The sequence below is a fragment of the Rhinoraja longicauda genome, chromosome 17 (genome assembly GCF_053455715.1).
Source record: "Rhinoraja longicauda isolate Sanriku21f chromosome 17, sRhiLon1.1, whole genome shotgun sequence".
Taxonomy (NCBI): domain Eukaryota; kingdom Metazoa; phylum Chordata; class Chondrichthyes; order Rajiformes; family Arhynchobatidae; genus Rhinoraja; species Rhinoraja longicauda.
In genome coordinates, this window is record NC_135969.1 from 8735284 (window position 1) to 8756932 (window position 21649).

The 21649-nt window shown below is 40.3% G+C and overlaps 1 protein-coding gene across 2 annotated transcripts in view; it reads left to right on the top strand.

Annotated features, from left to right (window-relative positions):
* Positions 1–21649, top strand: part of cenpp (centromere protein P) — a 211202-nt gene that overhangs the window by 187774 nt on the left and 1779 nt on the right. For both annotated transcript variants that reach the window (XM_078414026.1, XM_078414027.1), the window contains exons 7-8: positions 16069–16148; positions 21307–21398. In XM_078414026.1, coding sequence (XP_078270152.1) covers positions 16069–16148; positions 21307–21398 — 172 coding nt within the window. The remainder of the gene's footprint in view (positions 1–16068; positions 16149–21306; positions 21399–21649) is intronic.

Sequence of the window (21649 nt, forward strand, 5' to 3'; positions counted from 1 at the left end):
AGTTTATTTTTGCAAGCTATAAACTTAGGTCCTGCTACAAAAACAGCTAACTGGAGGCATATCCACACATAGTTATTTCCTGAAATCTAATACCATCAAATAATTCGGGAATACTAACCCAAAGGCCGCAAATGGAAAGAGCATTTTAAACACAAAAGAACAACAAGTACATTACCACAACTCTTCAGTCATTACGTGAGGCCAAGCACTTCTTGCAGCCTTTGTTAATTTAGTTTGATCAGAGCCAAGTACAAACAAACGTCTGAAGAATTTCAGTAGTGACAAATGTTAAAAGCAGATGCACTGCATTTTTAAAACTTGGTTTGCTTAACTTTAAAGATAAATTTAAAAAAAAATTATAGATCATTACAAAGGGAAGTTGAAGACTGCAATTACTGCTTTTAATCATTTATCAGTGAACTGATCAGTGAGCTCCTAAACATGGAATGTTATCTTTTCGGCTTGGTAGTATTCATCGAATACTTACCTCTAATTAAAGGGTGCATTCATTATAATTGGTTGGTGATCATGTAAATCAAAACGGTGGTTTCTGTAGTAAAAATTTCAGTGTGTTTGTTGTTTTCTTGTGTAACTTAGTCAAAGCAAATAATTGGTCCACTGAGTCTAGGGATGCCAACTATAGCACTCCCAAATACGAGACAAGGTGATGTCACCACCCCGCGCCCCTCGTGACCTCACCCAGCCAGCGGCCACCATTTTTTTCCAGATTTTTAAACTTTTATTAAATTCGTTATCTTTTGTAGAATAAAAATTCCATATATATCTACATTATTTTAATCAATGTCTTTTCTGCATAAAAATCAAGATCCATTTCCTGCTTTGCTCAGACTGATTCCAGATGCCATTGTCAGTGATGCAGTTTAGTTTACTTTGCCCGGTTCAGAACTTACACAGTATTTTTGCCGTGGTCAGGGCTGTGACCCGGCACGGGCCCCCGCTTTCTCTTTGCCCTCCTCCTTGCCCTCAGGTACGAGCAGGGCTCAGCCGCTTGTCTCTTGGGGGCGGGTTTGCCGGCTCCGTAGTGGCGGGAGAGCCAGGCCTGGTGCCGGGGGAAGCAGCCAGAGCCTGGGCCTGGGCCTGGACGTGACTGGGTAACCGTGAGCCTGAAATGGACCAAGGGGAAAGGCGGCAGCAGCAGCAGCGGTGGTGAGGCCGGGCGTTAGTGGAGGTGGAGACCAAGACCTGGGCCTGGCGCTGGGCCTGCCCTCGGCTCCCCCATACCCCCTCCTCTCCCTGGCCGGCTCAGCACCTTCCCCACGCCACACAAGGTCCAGCGTCATCGGCGCAGCAACATGCTCTGGCCCCCCCCCCCAAGGGCCGTCAGTGGGAGAGCCGCCACCGTCTACCCAACGCACTGAACATCCCCGCACCGGAATGGGACAGGACTCTTCCCACCCACACTCCGCCATTGGCGGATGCCAGGGCCTGGAGGCGGGTTGCTACGCAACCTCCGTTAGACTGCGTCCGGGCCTACAGCGCCCTCCCCCACCCCCGGACCTAATACGGGACAAGGGCTGGCCCTTACGGGACAAGCCAATTTAGCCCAAAATAGGGGATGTCCCGGCTAATATGGGACAGTTGGCAAGCCTAACTGAGTCTGTAACTAGAACAATTTGAATATAGATGTCATTGAATATACAAGCTTTAACCTTGAGCAGGCAACAACCAAGTTTCAATTCTTTACATTGGTTTAAGGTGAGAGAGGAAAGATTTAATAGGAACCTGAGGGGTAACTTTTTCACACAGGGGGTGGTGGGATATGGAAAGAGCTGCCAAAGGAGGTAGTTGGGGCAGTTATCATAACAACATGTAAAAGACATTTGGACAGGTACATGGATAGGAAAGGTTTATGAGTCAAATGAGGGCAGGTGTGACTAGGGGTGCAAACTATTTCAACTCCCAAATAAGTGGCAAGGTGACCTCACCCAGCCAGCGGCCACATGCTCCCGTTCCACCAATGGCGGCCACCCGAGCCGGGAGGCAGGTTGCTATGCAACCTCCGTTAGGCGGCGCCCGGGCCTCCGGACCTATACTGTCCGGACCTACAGTGTCCGGGCCTAAAGCGCCCAGGCCGACAGTGCCCCCTGGGCCTAATACGGGACAAGGGCGGTCCCATACGGGACAAACCAATTTAGCCCAAAATACGGGATGGCCCGGCTAATACGGGATAGTTGGCAACCCTAGGTGTGACGAGTGTGGATGGGCCATCTTAGTCATCATGAGCAAGTTGAGCCGAATTGCCTGTTTTCAATTTATGTGGAACAAAAATAAATAAACATTTTTTAACCATTTCAACTCATGTTTCTTGATGCATGCATTGCATTATGGAAAATCGTGGGACAGACCATTTTCTTGGAATGTACCCTGCCTTATAAAGTGGGTATTGTCTGAAATGGAGGTGGGGAATGATCACACTATTAAAACTGACTGGGATTGATTTTATGTATATATTTAATCAGTGACTGTTCTTCTAAAAGACCTCTGCAAACGTTGAAGTCTTCTGGCCAATTATTTCTCCCTCCCCAAATCTCTCGCTGCAGAATCAACTGGATGCAAGCCCATCTTTCTTTTCACTTCTTACCTGAATCAACCTGGAGTGTTTTTAGTGACTAAACAGCATTGAACAGCACTGGGGTGGAGTGGCATGGTGACATTTAAACCAGCGTCTGCAGTTCTTTCCTACACAAAAATGAAGCTGGGGCCTAGCTCTCAAGTGCCAGTCCTCTCTCTCTCCCCATGAACCCATCAATCGAGCCCCTGACAACTGATACTTCCCTTTTCATGCTCCACAATGGTTTGGCCAATTAAAGAAAGGGTGCAAGGGCTATTAGATTGCATCCAGTGCCATGGATGTGGAACTTATCTTAGATTTCTGTGGTCAGGTCATATTGACCTTTCGGCATGGTTATAGCATTGCCTTGACAAGCAGGCTTATTTTTATTTATAGATGGAAATGTGGAGGACAAATTGTTTCTTGCCAACATTGCATCGGCCAATGAGTTGGAAGAAGGGTGGAGCATGTGAGCCACATTTAATAGTCTATTGTGTAGGAAGGAACTGCAGATGCTGGTTTAAACCAAAGATAGACACAAAAAGCTGGAGTAATTCAGTGGGTCAGACAGCATCACTGCAGAAAATGAATAGGTGACGTTTTGGATTGGGACCTTCTTCAGACTGAGAGTGGTTCACTGTCACTTTGCTTAGAAAACTGAGTCTATTTAAAAAGCAGATGAAATAGGCAGGGTTTTCTTTTTCTTAAAAATGGAGGATAACTACTTGGAAAATCATGCAAATTAAAATAATTTCATACTTATAGCATTGTGAGCACCAGCTTTATTTGAAAGAGGAATTATCCAGAGTAGGTAACAGATTATAAAATGGTTAATATTTGCCCTTGTAGTTTATGATCATATCTGAATTCTCTTGTTGGTTTGGAATCCACTGCCATCCATGCAGGTAGACCTTATCTGACATTGCACAGTGAAATATCTGAAAATAATACTTCTTATACATAAATTAAATATCACAAGAGAGATCATCATAGTATATTCAATCTGCATGTTTATAAATGTATTTGTCTAAATGTATTCTTTTCCTTGAAAATTTACCAGAAATATAAATAGAATGACCTAGGTGTTCCGGGGTGTAATATAGGTGCTGGTTCACAACTCCAATGACCTGGATTCAATGCTAACCGGTGTAGAAATTCTAAATAGATGGCACCATTCTCCCCGTGAACATGTCTCCCCCCTCCCTCCCCTCCCCCCCCCTCCCTCCCCCAGGTGGATTAATAGGTTAATTAGCAACTGTGAATTGTGTGATGTGCAGGTCAGTGATAGAACCTTGGGGCAGTTGATGAGAATGTGGGGAGAATAGGTCGCAAGAAAAATTAATTGTGAATAGGATTGCTCTGTGAGCTGCCTCAGACAAAGTTGGAAATGACTCTTTATGCTGTAAGGAAATGTGCTAACTATATGGAAGTTACAGCAAGAATAATAATCTTTATTAAGGATGACATTGAAGAGTAGCATCCAGTATATACCCACACGACACACACACACACATGCCACTAAACATACTCTCAACAAACATGCATGCAGAACAAGTTATTTGTGCAGAAAACGGTGGTGTTGTCAGCGGATTTAAAGACGCCGTTGGAACTGTGCCTGGCTACACCATTCAACGCCATCATCCCCTACAAACAGAGGCCATGGCGGGAGCGTAATCAAGGACGAGCCGCACCCTGGCCACTTCTCCCCTCTCCCATCAGCCAAAAGATATATAAGTGTGAAATGCACACCTCCAGATTCAGGGACAGTTTCTTCCCGGCTGTTTTCAGGCAACTGAATCATCCTACCATATCCAGAGAGCAGTTCTGAACTACTATCTACCTCATTGGTGACCCTTGGACTATCCTTGTTTTTACTTTTCTGGCTTTATTTTGCACTAAACTTAATTTCCTTACCATGTATCTATACACTGTAAATGGCTTGATTGTAATCATGTATTGTCCTTCCACTGACTGGATAGCACGCAACAAAAGTTTTTCACTGTACATCGCTACATATCACAATAAACTAAATTGATAGGTAAGAGAGCTGTACCCTGATAATCTGGAACGTACCTTGAAAGAGGAAATGTGAGAAATATTGTCTTATGTCAAAGTAGACAAATCCCCCAGAGCTTAAAGAAGTCTAACCCAGGGGAGTATAGGAAGCAAAGGAGGAGATTACTGGGTCTTTAACAGATTTTTGCATTACATTTAGCCGGGTGAGGTACTAGAAAATGGGAGGGCAGTCAGGAAGAATTGAAGGGAAAAGCCATGAAAATTATAGGTCGGTAAGCCTTGCATTAGTGGTAGAGAAACTATCGGAAAAGATTCAGGGGGAATCAGCATGCTTTTGTGCAGGGAAATTCCTGTCTCATAAATCTGATTGGTTTTTTTTGAGTAAATTGACGAGAAGATTGATGAAAACAAGGTGGTAGATGTGGCATACATGGACTTTAACACTATCTTTTCTAGGATTCACTGGCAACGGTAGAATTTATTGCCCATGGTAGGATTTGAACTTGCATCACTGGCTTGCTAGCCATTTTACTACCACACAAAGTAATTATTGCTGCTTTATGTGAAGAATTTATTCATCATGAATCAGAGATATGTACCGCACTGTGAAGGTATTTTGTCAGTAGCAAGTATTGCAGAAAATAATTTATGTAGATATGAAAAAGTCAATAAAATACAATCAAGCATATTACTATTCAAATGGCATAACAACAAATTGTATTAATATCTTTTAACGGAAAAATTCCTAGGGCATGATTAAACAAATTTTGACATTGGACCAAGCAATATTTGTTTTATACTACAAGGCAAAAGTATGGTCAAAGAGGTGGCCTACAAAGAGCATCTAAAGGAAGGAGTGATAGCAAGGCATATTTAGAGAGGAAAACTCAACATTTCCAGCCATGGCGTGAACTATATTCTGAACTCTGTATCTTCCCCTCTGCTCTATTTATTGTACTTGAGTTTGACTTGATTGTATTTTTATATGATATATATATGATGTTTGGATAGCATTCAAAACAATGCTTTTCACTGTATCTCGGTAAGTGTGACAATAATCAACCTTAACCTAAACCATGCCAGCTGAAGGCCCACTGACTAAATGTACAGTGATTAAAATCAAATATACTAAGGATGCCAGAATTGAAGCTCCAAGAACTGACAATCGTGGAGTTGCAGAAGATGACAGATGTAGGATTGAATGAGTTTATGGATGAACGTGAAAACCGGTCTGGGAATGTAAAATTGAGGCATGACTTAAATGGAACCAGATTTAGGACAGTGAAGAAAATACCTCAGGCTTACTGTGATCAAAGCAATGGTAACTTCAGAAAAATCAGGTTAAGATCCCACAAATGTATGTAAGAATGTTTCAGATGAGCAAGTTCAGGCAACATTAAGGACCTGTAATTCGTCTGTCTGAGTAAAGGTGACAGGATGTGATACTGACGCACTTCTCTGGGTCATCTATGATATTTTTCTCACAATCCACTCTTAAGAAGTGCAGTGGAAAAATAATCAATTTTCTAATGTGCCACAATGTTTGCCTCCATTATTGTTCATTCTCAAACATCACCATTTTATCAAAAATTTCTTCTAACCTGTAGTTTATATTTTTGGTGTTTCACAGACAGAAACTGAATAAAAATGATTCGTCCAATCGAACTGTCAGCCAATTTTGGCATTACTAACCATTTGAATATCATCTTTTATACTAACACATCCAAAGCTCTGAAATTAATTCCCTTCTGTGCCAATACTTCTTGAAGTAAATAACAGCCTATTGTCATAACTGAAAAATTTAGGCATTGTTCTTGCTATTGTCCTCCAAAAAATTCATATTACTCAGTATTCTTTTACCAAATGTTGGAAACCCATTCTCCACACACTGATTGATATATAGTTTTAATATTTTGATGTGATAATATTTTCCTGGATCTTTACGTAACTTTTCTGTGGCAGGTTCACGTTGGTATGCGCAAATGGCCAGCAGCAACCAGAGGACGGTTGCTCAGTGACATTAAGGACTTGCCTTGCATTCCTCCAAAAACCAGCAATTTAAACTATCAATGCGCTTTCGGCTTATGAACCTTCATGATTGGAGATCTGAAAAACTCTATAAATGTTTAAATGGCTGAGTTGTCTTAGCAAATTCCGAATGAAAAATGGTTATAAAAAATTATTATGGCATGGGAGTGAAGGTGGATTATTGATGGGTTGTGAATGAGATCCCAAGAGGAAATGGAGTGGACTGTGTGAGGAACATAATCTAATTGGCAATATGTGACAAGAGACATTCCTCAGTAATCTGTTGTGTTTAACTTATTGCTGATAAATTAGGGGAAGGAACAGAGCGTACTTGGAGAAAGAAGAGAGTTATATATCCAAGTGGCTGACTCTATGGCAGAAGAGACAGAAAATAAAACATATGGAAGCACATGTTGTAAGAGACATAGATGAAATAAGCAGATGAAAAGCAGATTTTTCATCTGCTTATTTTTATATGCGGTAACCCACTTTGGACTCAACAGAGACAAATCAGAATATTTTCTACATGATTAGAAATAAGGAACTGTTCAGCAGCAGAGATTTGTTAGTCCAAATGGAAAATCATTAAAAGTTTGCTGGACTATTGTAGAAATTATACAAAAGGCTATAGGATCTTTGCTATTATCTCAAGGGGGCCTGGATGCAAATAGGAGGAAGTCATGCTTCTTATTTATAGACCCTTAGTCTAATTGTATGTTTAGTTTGGGTGCCACTCTTTATTAAGGAAATATTTTGAGAAATTGCAGCAAAGATTCATGGGAATCATTGATGGCCTTTAAGGATAAATTATGTTGAATTGAATTGAATTGAATAGAATAAATTTTATTAGCCAAATACAAGGAATTTGCCTTGGTGCTTTGCTCGCAAGTACATTCACTTGAGTCTAGAAGGTTAAAAAAAATGTAAATGTTGACAGGTTTTGATAAGATGGAGTCCAAGCAACATTTTCTTGTTTTCCAAAAATCAAGAATAGTGAACTTAATTATAAAATTAGTTTTAAGTGAAGATCAAAGGAAATTATATTGTTTTGTTAATGTGCATTGAGGCATGAATTCATATTGTACGGAAAGAGGCCCTTCAGTTGCATCTGCCATGCATCTGCCCACACACTGACCATCAAGCACTCTACTAATTCTATTTCATTTCTCCCAATTTCCATCAATACCTCCTGGATTTTATCATTCACCTACACATGAGGGGCAATTAAAAGAGACCAATTAATTACTCCATTGAGTCATAGAGTCTTACAACACAGAAACAGATCCTTCAGCCCAACTCATGATGCTGACTGAGATGCCTATATACATGAATCCTATTTTCCTGCATTGGGCCCAGATCAGTTTATTCTTTTCCTATCCTGTAATATTGTGATTAATCTCTTCTGCACCCATTCTGTGTGTGGTGATGAGAACTGCACACAGCATTCCAAGGGTGGCCAAACCAATGTATTACCTCATGCATGTCTGGATTAAATTCCATCTACCACTGCTCAACCCAACTTCACAACTTTACAAAGCCTGATAAGTAATAGGTGGACACAGATGAGTGAAGTTTGATTGGCAGATGTCTTGACAAAGGCCAGAGATGAAAAGAAGATGAAAGGCTGGTGGATCAAGAGAGAAGAGTGAAATGTGAAGCCAGAGGAAGGGATATAAGGGAAACTGGTAGGGGGGCTATAAAGAGAAAAATAGGTGCGGATCTGGTGGGGCACAGAGAAGATGGGGGCGGGGGGAGGGATGTGTTATTACCTAAAAATGGAAAATTTGTTGTTCATACCATTGGTTTGTAAGCTACCCAAGCAGAATGTGAGGTGTGTTCCTCCTGTTTGCGTATGGCCTCACTCGAGCAATGGAGGAGGCCCAGGATAGAGATCAGACTGGGAATGGGAAGGGAAGTTAAAATGGTTAACAACACGGAGAGCTGGCAGGCTGAGTGACTCAGTGTTCGGCGAAACGGTCGACTGGTCTACGCTTGGTCTCACTGATTTAAAAGAGACCACATTGGGAACACTAAATGCAATAGATGATGTTACAGGAGGTGCACATGAATCTCTGCCTCACCTGGAAAGTCCACCTGAATCCTTGGATGGATGTGAGGGAGGTGATGCAGGGACAGGTGTTACATCTCCTGTGGTTGCAAGGGAAAATACCTGATGAGGAGGTGGTTTGAGTGTGAAGGGATGGGTGAACCAAGGAGTGTGGAGGGAGTGGTCTCTGGCTGGTGCTAGGATCATGTTGGAGGTGGTGGAAATGTTGAAGCATGGTGTGTTGGATGCATTGGCTGTGGGGTGAAAGGTAAGGATCAGGAGAACTATCCTTGTTCTGTCATAGGGCGGGAGAGCGGGAGCAGAACTCCATGACACAGAGGAGAGACCGGTGAGGGATCCATCTACAATGGGGGGAGGGGCGGGGGGCAGGGAAAGAGAAGCCGTTTAGTAAAGAAAGAGGACATCCTATAGTGGAATGCCTCATCTTGGGAGCAGATGCAGGCTGAGATAGAAAAATTGAGAATAGGGAATGAGATCTTTGCAAGAGGCCGGGTGGGAGGTGTAGTCCAGTTAACTGTGGGAGTCACTGAGTTCATAGAAGACATCAGTCAGTAGTCTGTCCCTTGTGATGGAGACAGATCGAGAAAGGGACGTGAGGTGTCAGAGATCTTTCTCCCCTCTCTTTGCTGTGCCTACTCAGATGACCATCCATATCTCCCACTATCCTCCTTGCTCCTTCCTCCCATCCCGTTCAACCTATATTCCTTCCTCTGGTTTCACATTTCACCACTTCTTTCCTTTTCCCAACAGCCTTTTTTCTTCTTTTCATCTCTGGCCTTTGACCACCCATCTGAAATCATAACCCCCCACCCAGCCACCTGTATTCACCTAGCACATTAAGCTTTGTCCCACACCACCACTTTCCAGCTTTTTCCTCCCTACTACAATTGGTCTGAAGAAGGGTTTTGCCTAAAAAATAACCCATCCATGTCTTCCAGAGATGCTGCCTGGTCTGCTGAGTCACTCCAGCATTTTGTGATTTTTTTGGTGTAAAGCAGCATCTGCAGTTCTTTCTGTCTACAATCTGTTCGTAGAACATTGCGATTCCAATTATATGGATCAGTTTTGCAAAATAACCTGGATCCCATATGTTGTAGCTTTCTGGTCCTGCTATCTTGGGTTCAGGAATCCTACTAGTCTGGGACAGGACACCCAAGGATGAGATACCCAGGGGCTATATTAAACCCGGTCTGATTTTCTTGACCTGAGTGCAAATCCAAGTCAATGTCCATCTATTCAGTCTAGACCTTCTATATCTATCATAAAATGCGAGCAATACTGCTTGGTCACCTCTGCAGTATCCTGCACTGTGTGATACAGAACCTCAAACTTCAGTGCAATATAGAACTTCAAGTTCCTTGCCATATAACACTAAGGTTTAACATCGCTGAGCACAGGTCTGCTACCATAACACTGGGATATACTATTGATGGGTGAGGTCTGTCACTGTGATGCATAGGATACAGTACTGGGTGAGCGCAGGTCTGTCACACTAGAATACAATATTCAGATGACCACACGTTTAACACAATACAAGTAGAAGCAGGTCTGTTATTTGTATAACACTGCAACACAATACTGGTGGGAAAAGTTGTCACTGTACAACACGGTAGTGCAGTACTGCTAGGCATAGGTTTGGAAAGGAGCAGAGCAGATGGGGTGAGTGGACCAGATTGGAGACCATGTCTTCAACATAGAGGAGCAATAGAGCAGCAGTAAGAAAGCAACAGAAAACCGCATCTCATATACCTTTAAATATGACGGAGCACCAATATCTGGTTCTCACAACTAAAACTGTTTCTTAATAATGGTTTGAATTGTAACGGTTAGAATTTAACTTTTTAGTTTACAGCATGGAAACAGGCCATTTGGCCCACCAAGTTCACGCCAACCATCGATCGCCTGCTCACAGTAGTTCTGTTATCCAACTTTCTCACCCACTCCCTATACACTTGGGAGCAATTTACAGAGGCCAACTAAGCTACATACCTGCACATCTTTGGGATCTGGGAGGAAACCGGAACACCCAGAAGAAACCCACATGGTCACAGAGAGAACGTGCAAACTCCACACAGACAGTACCCGGGTGTCTGGCACTGTGAGGCTGCAGCTTTACCAGCTGCACCATGATGCCGCCCTATTTTCTAGTTCATAATTCTAGAGTAATACAACATGGAAATAGACCCATTGGTCCCGCTGGTCTGTGCTGACCATCGAGCACCCATTTACACTAATCTTACACTGATCCCATTCCATTTTCTTCATATTTCCATTAACTTTCCCAGGTCTGCCACTCACCTACACATTAGTGGTAAATTACAGTGGTCAATTACCCGTTGGCATGTAGGAGGAAACCAGAGCACCTGGAGGAAACCCACGCTGTCACAGGGAAAACGTGTAAACTTCACATCAACAGCAACAGAGCTCAGGATTCAACAGCTCTACCATCCAAACTGCTGTGCCGCCCAACCTATCTACCTTGCAAAGAAAAGTTGTGTCACATTTCATTAGAACTACAGTAATTTCTCCTTGAGCGATTTTGAGTGAAAGATTTCAGATAAATTGCAGAATACAGTTTGTCAATAAAGAGAAGCCAGCCAATTCAGCTAATCTTTGTAATTCAGTCAATTCAAATCATTTAATGAATAGATTTCTTAAAATGCAATTTTACTTTCAAAGAATAATATACAGATGAACTTGTTAAATCTGTGGAATTCTCTGCCTCAGAAGGCAGTGGAGACCAATTCTCTGAATGCATTCAAGAGAGAGCTAGATAGAGCTCTTAAGGATAGCGGAGTCAGGGGGTATGGGGAGAAGGCAGGAACGGGGTACTGATTGAGAATGATCAGCCATGATCACATTGAATGGCGGTGCTGGCTCGAAGGGCCGAATGGCCTCCTCCTGCACCTATTGTCTATTGTCTAAAAGTTTAACATTTACTGCAAAGATTTAGATGGACTACAGTTTGATCACATTTTATGCTGGCTCTAAGACTGGAATTTATGGTCAGCTCAGCAGTTAATTGTGCTTGCAATGCTTTCCATGAATCAGCTGGGTTTAATTTATAGGATTCAACAGACAGATTTTAATCATATGTACATTTGCTGCTTAAATGTGGGTTGGTTACATTCAGGACAAAGTATGTCAACTACATTTTATGATACATTCAAAATTTAACTCTTAATACATTGCTTGTGTAATCATTTTGTAACTTAAATTGAAGAGTATGATAAGTGTTTCATTGCTCAAGAAAAATGCATATTCTGGGGAACAAAAGGGTTTCTTCATTTTCAAAAATCTTCAGAAGAATTAGATATTCATAAACAAATTTTTCAGAAGAAAACCAAAATGATTCTTGATATATTGTCCTTGAAGACATTTATTACAACTGTATTAGTTAATTGTATCGATATTTAAACAGAAAAAATAATGTAATTGCCATTTAAATCCAGCCCCATGTAGTACTGTCTGCATGTATAAATAATTTAGCATATAGCATGTATCATTAAGAAAAGAGTCAACTACTGTATATATAGAGGGGTCGCTGACTCCAAGACTAAACTATGATTCTTTTGAGCTGTGTTTATTGAGAGCTAACTGCGCCTTGTTATATCCCAACTTGAATGATGAGCAAATCACAAAGTACTGGAGTAACTCAGCGGGTCAGCGACTGCTTCGCTGACAGTCCAGCACTCTCTGTTTTGCTCAACATACCAGCATCTGCAGTTCCTTGCGTCTCCAACTTGAATGATGCTAGATAATATGCAGGATAACTTTTTTTTATGAGTGGTAAAATTAATAATATCATTTGCTTTGTCCGCATTGGGGAAATATGTCGTAACCTGTACGAATTGCTTTTTAATTGCTTGATTCGAGTGCTAGTCCAGAAATGTCTTAAATGGGGTGACAGTTGGACGATATGTCCATTCTCTGTCCATCCTCTGGATGAAAAAAAACATTTCCTCAGATCTCCTCTAAACCTTCCATCCCTTAACCTAAAACCTATGCTCTATGGCTTTGTAAATTACTGGCACGGACAAATTTTACATGAAATTCTATCATATTGTGGTCTCTTTTCCCAGAAAGTTCTTTACAACTCAAATTAAAACACTTTGGCTCTGACTCAACTTCCTTTATTGACCTCAAAGTCATGATAGATGCTCCCAAGTGTATAGGGAGTGGGTGAAATAAAAGGTACTATCTTTCAGTTTGGAAATCATTGATCTTAATTAATAAACTCAATCTACTATTTATTCACAAAATGCTGGAGTAACTCAGCAGGTCAGGCAGCATCTCAGGAGAGAAGGAATGGGCGACGTTTCGGGTCGAGACCCTTCTTCAGACTGAAGAAGGGTCTCGAAACGTCGCCCATTCCTTCTCTCCTGAGATGCTGCCTGACCTGCTGAGTTACTCCAGCATTTTGTGAATAAATACCTTCGATTTGTACCAGCATCTGCAGTTATTTTCTTACACAACTCAATCTACTTATGAATTTGTGAAGAACTTTCGTCTTAAAATTCTACTCAAACTCGAGTTTGGGTAGCACATTTATGCGGTTCATAATGCTGCTGCTTCACAGCTTCAACACCCCAGGTTCAATCCTGATCTTCGGTGCAGTGCGCGGGGAATGTTCACGTTCTGTCTTTGGCCACGCGGGTTTTTCTCACACATTCCAAAGATGTGCAGGTTGGTAGGTTAATTGGCCATTGTAAATTGTCTCCGGTGTGTAGGTGAGGATCAGAATCTAGGAGAGTTATTGTGAATACAGGGAGAATAAAAAGAAATGAGGGTAGGATGAGTGCTTGATGGGCACCGAAAGACTTGTGTGTGTACAGTAAACATCTATGGAGCTTGTGGGATGCAGCAATAACATATTTGTGCTTCACAGGATATTGTTCAACATAATTTAACACCATGCCACATCAGAAAATATTAAAACAGATTATCAAAGAAGTAGCAATTATGGTGCGTCTTAAAGGAGAAAAGGTTGAGAATATCAGCATAACTCTTAACTTTCAATAAAAGTGAATAGGTTTATATATTTTTTGTTTTGATGTGGCATTTTATATTCCATGCATCAGCAGTATTGGCTGCATCCAGCTGCTGTTCCTTTTTTCCCCACTTTGTAGTTAATCTAACCTAGTGTAGCTTTGTCTTAACTCACCTATCATGGGTCTTCTGCAAACTACAATTAATTACTATATGCGGCAATTATGCCAAATCGTGGCCATGGCCAAGACAGTGAAAAAGTTCAACCTTATTTTGGGTATTCTTTGAATAGCTGAATCACGAGAATAGAATTATACCTTGGTAGTTAAATTCTTTTGAAGCTCCATGTTCCATGACAGAATTCATTATTTATTTAATAATTTTATTTATTTAACAGGGTTAAACAGGGTTATTTATTTAACAGCTGAATCAAGAAGACATATACCATACATTTTTATGATGTACAGGTAGTTCTACTATATCTGCTAGTTGTACTCTTAAGAAAGCATGTGTTATGAAAAATCGTGTCATAAAGATAGTTGTCTCAATGGATGAAAGGGAGGTTAGGGGCTAGTGTGTTTGAGACTCGCAATAACATTATTTTTCACATAATTTAAAACAATAAAGGCCTTTTCAGAAGCAATAAGTTAATTTTTGTTACTGCAAGGCAAAATACTTAAAATCTCTATGTTGCATTGTTTAATAGAGATTATAATGGCACAAGTCTCAGTAGAAATGATCCCATGTCAATTTCAATGACAGTGCATGGTTAAAGTAGCACCTGTCTAAGATACCCTCTTAGCAATGTTAAGAGACAATGATGTCTGATTACTGCAGGGGGGATACATAGAAACAGGGTTTTCCCTTATACTGTTTAAATCCAAGACCACTTTTTTTCTGCTTGTCAGTTTTCAAAGCATTATAACCAATTTGGCCCTCACTATGCAATAATGTTTCTTAATTCATCACTAGCGTTTAACCAAATCGGGTTATGAAAATGTGCATTATAGCAGAACTACCTGCATTCTATATGTAAATGATAAGACAGCACAGAATTGAGGTCAATCTCTGATTTTACTATCCTCAAACCTCTGATCTGCTTGCTATCAAGACAACTTCAAGATTAAAATTAGGTTATTTGCTTTGCCAGCACAAAACCAGAATCATGCCAATTATTGGGAAACAGATGGATTGAGGCATCTGCAGCATACACAAAATAAGCAAACTTCTATCCTGGCAGATCAGAGACAATAGGATTTTAGCCATATGTTGTGTAAGTTGTTTCACAAAGCTGGAGGAAATAGAGACGTTTGTTCTTTATTTTTCAAAGCTGCAGCCAAATCTAGTTTCTCGTGATTTATGCTAACTACTTTAAAAGTACTGTTGGTTAGTGTTGTTGAGATATTATGTATCTTCACCAACTCGATGGTTTTGAGCACAATAGTTCATTTAGCCTTGGTCCTCAATAGCCCATGAAAAATGAAAACCAAGCCAGAAGACTGACCGAAAGGTTAATCTACAGTGCCCAAAAGTGACATTCTGAGATAAATATAATAGGTACAATTGTGACTTTAAAATAATATATAGATAGTTAAGTTTCAAATTTTATTGAGTACTAATAGTCAAGGTATGTAATTTTAAATACTTGACAAGGATGCTCGTATGATAAGGAAGACGAACTGAATATTTCAGTTAGACTTAATGTGTGGATGATATGGTATTTATGGTGGACTTTTAAATTTGTGCCACTTTCTTTTCTGATTTTATGAAACTTTTGGGAGAACTTAAGTTAAATTTAAGGCAGTAAGCCAATCCATACTATTGAGCTAAATCATAGTTTGTTTTTCCTAAGAGATTCACTGTAAACTCATGTCACCAGCAAATAACCACTTGTATTCCAACTGATGATTAAATTGCTTTTGAGAGAGCTAACATACACATGGTATTTTTAATGTAAATTCTATGTGGTCAAATGAAATCATAGTTGGAGAGTGAGATACCAAAGTTAATTTCACAATGGCCACATGTCTATCTTCCGAAGAGCCTCCAGGACTTAAGATCCATAACCAAGAAATGTTTACCAGGAATGTTCCAGATGTGGCAAAAGATTACTATTCTGCGTCTTCAAACCACTTAAAGTGCAGTTCTTGGCAGCAGATGTCAAATTCAACTTGCTTTCAAAGTATCGGTCAAATTATCTCATGTTTTATTTGCTAATTACTGGTTTACAACCAAATGGTTGTAAAATGGGAGCCAATATTTTCCAGTGTTATCCTTTGCCCTTTCATTAGATGGGCCTATGATGCTTTCTAAATAATATGTTATTTGAATACTAAACCACAAAGTATGACTCTCAAAAGGCAGCTTCAATATATAAACTCTTTTTCTTTCCTAGGAGAAATACCCTCAAGTTGTAAAGCTTCCAGAAGGATCAAGTGGGGAATACATGGTCCTTAAATGCTCCAAACTTCCTGGGTAAGTCCTCTTTAATAGGTTGGAAGCGCAATTTGCTAATAATTTGGAGTAACCATGCTGCAGTGAGCAGAGCTGCTGGCTCAAGGCACCAGGTTCAATCTTGACTTCAGGTTCTGATTGTGTGGAGTTTGCACATTCTCGGTGACTGTTATTCCTCCAGATGATTTGATTCTCTCTACTTCCCAGAGTCATGCACGTTGGCACATTTAATGACCACTGTAAATTGCCTTTAGTGCATAGATGGTTGGTACAATCCGAGGAAAATTGATGAGAATATGAGAAAAATGGCACGGTTTAGGATTAGTGTAAATAGGTGAATGATCTGTTAGCACAGACTTTGTGACCGAAGGGCCTGTTTCCAAGCTGCATCCCTCTTTGACTGTTTAACTACATAGTTGGTATTTTAACATTAACATTATGGTATGGTGCATATATCATGACATATACCACAAACATACCACAAATTCTGATGACATAGAAATACAAATAACTTAAGGTGAAATCCAGGCAACAGCAACAAAGAGGGTAGACAGGGAACAATTTGCAAGAATTCACGTAAGAATCATTAAAATCAAACAAAAAATACTACCATATTTGGAAAAAGATAGGCAGCAGCAATGGAACCCTCAAGTTGATAATTGGCACTAAAAAGAGAAATAGCAGGCACAGAGAATAATTACGAGTTTTTAATATATATGCAGCAGAGAAAGAGGACAGCGTGCTTTATATTCAGCAGAAATAATGGTGAATATGGCACTGGTTATCACCAAATTTATTATTAGCACAGTAGCAGTAAAGACTAATAAATCCCGAAGGTCAGGTGGTCACCATCCTGTGGTTTTAAAGGAATACCCAAGTTATTATCTTCCACACTTATTAATTTAGAACATACCTTTACATTGGTAAATTGTTCATGTTCATTTTAGATTTAGATTTTTTTTTAGATTAAGAGATACAGCGCGGAAACAAGCCCTTCGGCCCACCGAGTCCGCGCCGCCCAGCGATCCCCGCACATTAACATTATCCTACACACCCTAGGGACAATTTTTACATTTACCCAGTCAATTAACCTACATACCTGTACGTCTTTGGAGTGTGGGAGGAAACCGAAGATCCCAGAGAAAACCCACGCAGGTCACGGGGAGAACGTACAAACTCCGTACAGACGGCGCCCGTAGTCAGGATCGAACCCGAGTCTCCGGCGCTGCATTCGCTGTAAGGCAGCAACTCTATCGCTGCGCCTCCGTGCCACCACGGTTATCTTAATAAGATTGAGAAGAGAAACTCAGGAAATTATAGACCAGATCTGAGAAAGCATGCATGATTGAGAACCTAACTGAATTTTGGAGATTTGGCATAAATAGTGGTCAGAGAAATTTCTACAGAACTTCCCAATGTAGACTTCCAGAGGTATTAAGAATTGTGCTCAATTTCTGGCCTGGCCAGGAAATAGAAAATAAATGATTGGTGTGAGTGAAAGTAGGTTAAGAGACAGACACTCTAATTTATAGGATGTGATTATTGGCATCTACAAGCATGTGTGGTATCGGCAACTACTCGCAGTATTGACGACTTAAATTATGCTTGAACCATACATCCAAGAGTACACATGACAACAATGATTGGAAGCAATTTATTAATATGTAGGTTAATAAGTGAATGGGAAAAACTGACAAAGAATGTTATCCATATTGGACATATAAAACTATCTTATTGAGCACTTTGTGATTGTGTACGAGGAGAACTTAAATATGCAAGTATATTCACACAAGTTTAGAAAAATATAGGGAGATTGGATTGGAGCTTACAAAATTATTTTAAGTGTTGGCCGGCTAGATTCAATAGACAATAGGTGCAGGAGTAGGCCATTCGGCCCATCGAGCCAGCACCACCATTCAATGTGATCATGGCTGATCATTCTCAATCAGTACCCCGTTCCTGCCTTCTCCCCATACCCCCTGACTCCGCTATCCTTAAAAGCTCTATCAAGCTCTCTCTTGAATGCATTCAGACAATTGGCCTCCACTGCCTTCTGAGGCAGAGAATTCCACAGATTTACAACTCTCTGACTGAAAAAGTTTTTCCACATCTCCGTTCTAAATGGCCTACCCCTTACTCTTAAACGGTGGCCCCTGGTTCTGGACTCCCCCAACACTGGGAACATGTTTCCTGCCTCTAACGTGTCCAACCCCTTAATAATCTTATATGTTTCGATAAGATCCCCTCTCATCCTTCTAAATTCCAGTGTATACAAGCCTAGCCAGGGAAGTCCAGGATCAGGAAAGACAGTTTTACCATAAATGTATAAACAGATAAAGATAAATTTCTTCAGGCAGATGGCGTTGAACTTTTGGGGAAGCTACCAATAGATTAATTAAAGATCACAGATCTTGATTTCTTGTCATTAAAAAAGTCTGAAGATAGTGCTTGAAAACTGCATTGAGAAGATCTTAACTAAAGAGAGGCATGATGGCCTAGTTTTGCTTCTATCTTAATTTCCAATGTAAACACTTTAGGACTACAAAAACTATGTGCAACTGCAGAAAATAATCAAATAAAAAGTCAGTGGGGTGCTGCACTTCAGTGACAGAGATTCAGAAAACAATAAAGGTAATCTACAGGTGTACAATGTTCCTGTTGGATCACATCTTGAGCACTATACTAACCCCATCCCTTAGAAAACATAATAATATTGGAAGGAATACAGCTTAGACGCATGGTGTATTCCCTACATTTTTATAGATTTAATTAAGGTGAGATATTACAAACTCTGATAGTTTCCCAAGAATTTAATTAAAATATGACATAGTAAGGGGAAAATCTGAGCTAGAAAAGAAACTTTCCACTGGTTAAATTATCTGTGGCTGAGTGTCTTCAAAAAAAGACAAGCCTTTCAGTAATCTAATTAGGAAATATTTCTGTTTGGAAAAATAAGGTTTTATTTGGCATTTATGGAAATTAATTTTCCAAACACTTCATATACAGATGGATATTTGGAGTTCGGTCAAAGATCAGCCATACAGTTAGAACATGGCACTGTGATTAAGCAGCAAAGTATCCAACTCCTGTGCTTAAGTTCCCACAGTGGTTACTACAAATACGATTTAATCATTGAACCAGGTTACTCTGGTTTGCTGTGGCACTTTAAAATGTTATTTTCACTATACATGTACTGATATGATGATGTTAATTAAAATATTAATTTGCAAAAATGAGGAAGTTCTTTTCCTTTGCACATACTGTATCTTAAATGTAAGAAAATACAAAGCAGCACTTCTGAAATCCCTTGAAACTTCATGCTTATGCAGTAAATGTCTACAGACGAATCCATACTAGGGGTTATGCTCTCTAATCTATCCCTGATGCTGTTCCCTTTCCTTCCTCTATTTTCCCATAATTGCATCTTTGCTATTTTCCTTATATACTCCCAAGTTTCATATTTTATACTTAATTTGAATTTTAAAAATGCAGTTAAGTGTTTTTATGGCTCGCTTGATCTCGCCAACATCAAAGAGAACACATTGGGACCACAATTGGTCAAATTTGGGAAATTTTTTAAAGCCATCACATCTTCCTGTTTTTTCCACTTTCTGCAGAGACCACTCTTTGTAACTCCTTGGTTTGCTTATCCCATCCCACCTAATGCTCCCCCTCCAGAGGTAATTTGCCCTACAATGAGCCCCTACCTTCTCCTCACTCACTTCCATCCAGGAACCTCAGCACCCCTTCCAGGCGAGTTCACATCTTCCAACCTCATCTACTGCATTTGATGCTCAGTGTGGCCTTCTTTACATCAGCAAGCCCCAGTTTAGACTAGGCAACTATTTTACTAAACACCTGCGCTCAGTCCACCAAGACTCACTGGATCTCCCAACTGTGAACTCTTAATTCCCCTTCACATATTGACCTTTCTGTCCTGGACTGCCTGCATTGCCACAGAGGGGTCATCACAAAACTGGAGGAATAGGATCTCATATTCTCCTCAGACGGTTTACAACCTAATGGCATGAGCATTGAATACTCCAATTTCAAGTAATACCCCGAACTGCACACATTCCTCCCACCGCCCTAGTCATCATGCTCCTTTCCCCTCCTATATCCCCGAGTCCCATGTTTCCCATTTATCACCCCACTTTCCTCTCCCCTTTCACTCAATATTCCTCCTTCAGGCGTTACATTTGACTCCAAGTCACTTACTCCACCCAGCCACTCACCTCTCTTCACCTGTAACCACCCATCACTTGCCAGGTTTAGCTCACTCCACCTCTTTTCCAGCTTTCTCTCCCCTACTGCTACAATCTGAAGGGCCTGACCAAAATCTCATCTGTACATTCCCTCCACAAATGCTGCTTGACCCACTCAGTTCCTCCAGGCTTGTTTTTTCACTCAATAAATTAACCTATTTTTTAAAATCATTGCATTGTTAAAGCTTGTTTATCTAAATCATGAAGTGTTCTCATTTTCAATTAATGAATTGATGATGTGTACCAAATGGTCTGGTGTTCATGTTGTTTTGATTAGTTCCATAAAGGAGGTTTGGAAGCTCTCTCTGCAAAATGTTAATACTTTTCAGATGTTAATATAGCTTATCTAGTGGGCATTGCTTTTTCCACTGCTCTCTAGAGTCACTAAAAACTGGTCCAAGCCTACTTATTTCTGACTGTTCTATGGAAACCTGCTGGCCAAGTCCTCTACACGAGTCTGTTTGAATGGCCACTGCATCCAACAGAGAACACATGCCTGCATATCCTATCGACTAGTAGATGGATATGTAGAACATCCCATTCAATTGAATGGAACAGCTTTACCCTTTAGATTAATTCATTTGTTGTAATTTTTAAAAATGCATTCAAAGGATTTAATTACAATGTTTAAATAACTGACCTTCAGAGGATCTTAAAACATTTCAAAGGTTTTTGACAGCAGTGATCAACAAAAAGGTCATGAAAGCAGTGTGTGTGGGAGCGGGTGGTTTCAGAATGGCCTAAGATAATCAAGGCCCTCAGTCGCAAGGCCTCCACAATAACAGAAACCATGAGGTTGCTTCTCGTATATATGGAACAAAAATAGCAGAGGAAGCTTTTCAGAATAAGCAGGATCCAGGCCACAATTGCAAAGTTCTTAAGCACCGACCATTATTTTTTCCTTTCTCACGCAGGATTGAACTCAAGATTTTCTGGAAAATACTTGTAAGTGAAGAAGGAGTTGTTACCCCAGTGTTGGATCTCCTGACAAAAATACCAACAGAGGGTAAGTGTCCAAAATTGAAATGATTGATAGGAATCATTGTATTACTACATTTATGTCATGAATAATTCCAGCCAGCTGAAATATCAATTCACCAAAGTAGACAAGATAATGAACACTCCAAATAAACTATTTAGCTAATACCTTGAGTTATTTTGCTCCAATAAATACGATTTTTAAATTTTAGAATAGGATTTTGTTCCATCCCACACTACTACTCTGAAGGATCACTAAAGTGGCTTTAACCAAGAGTG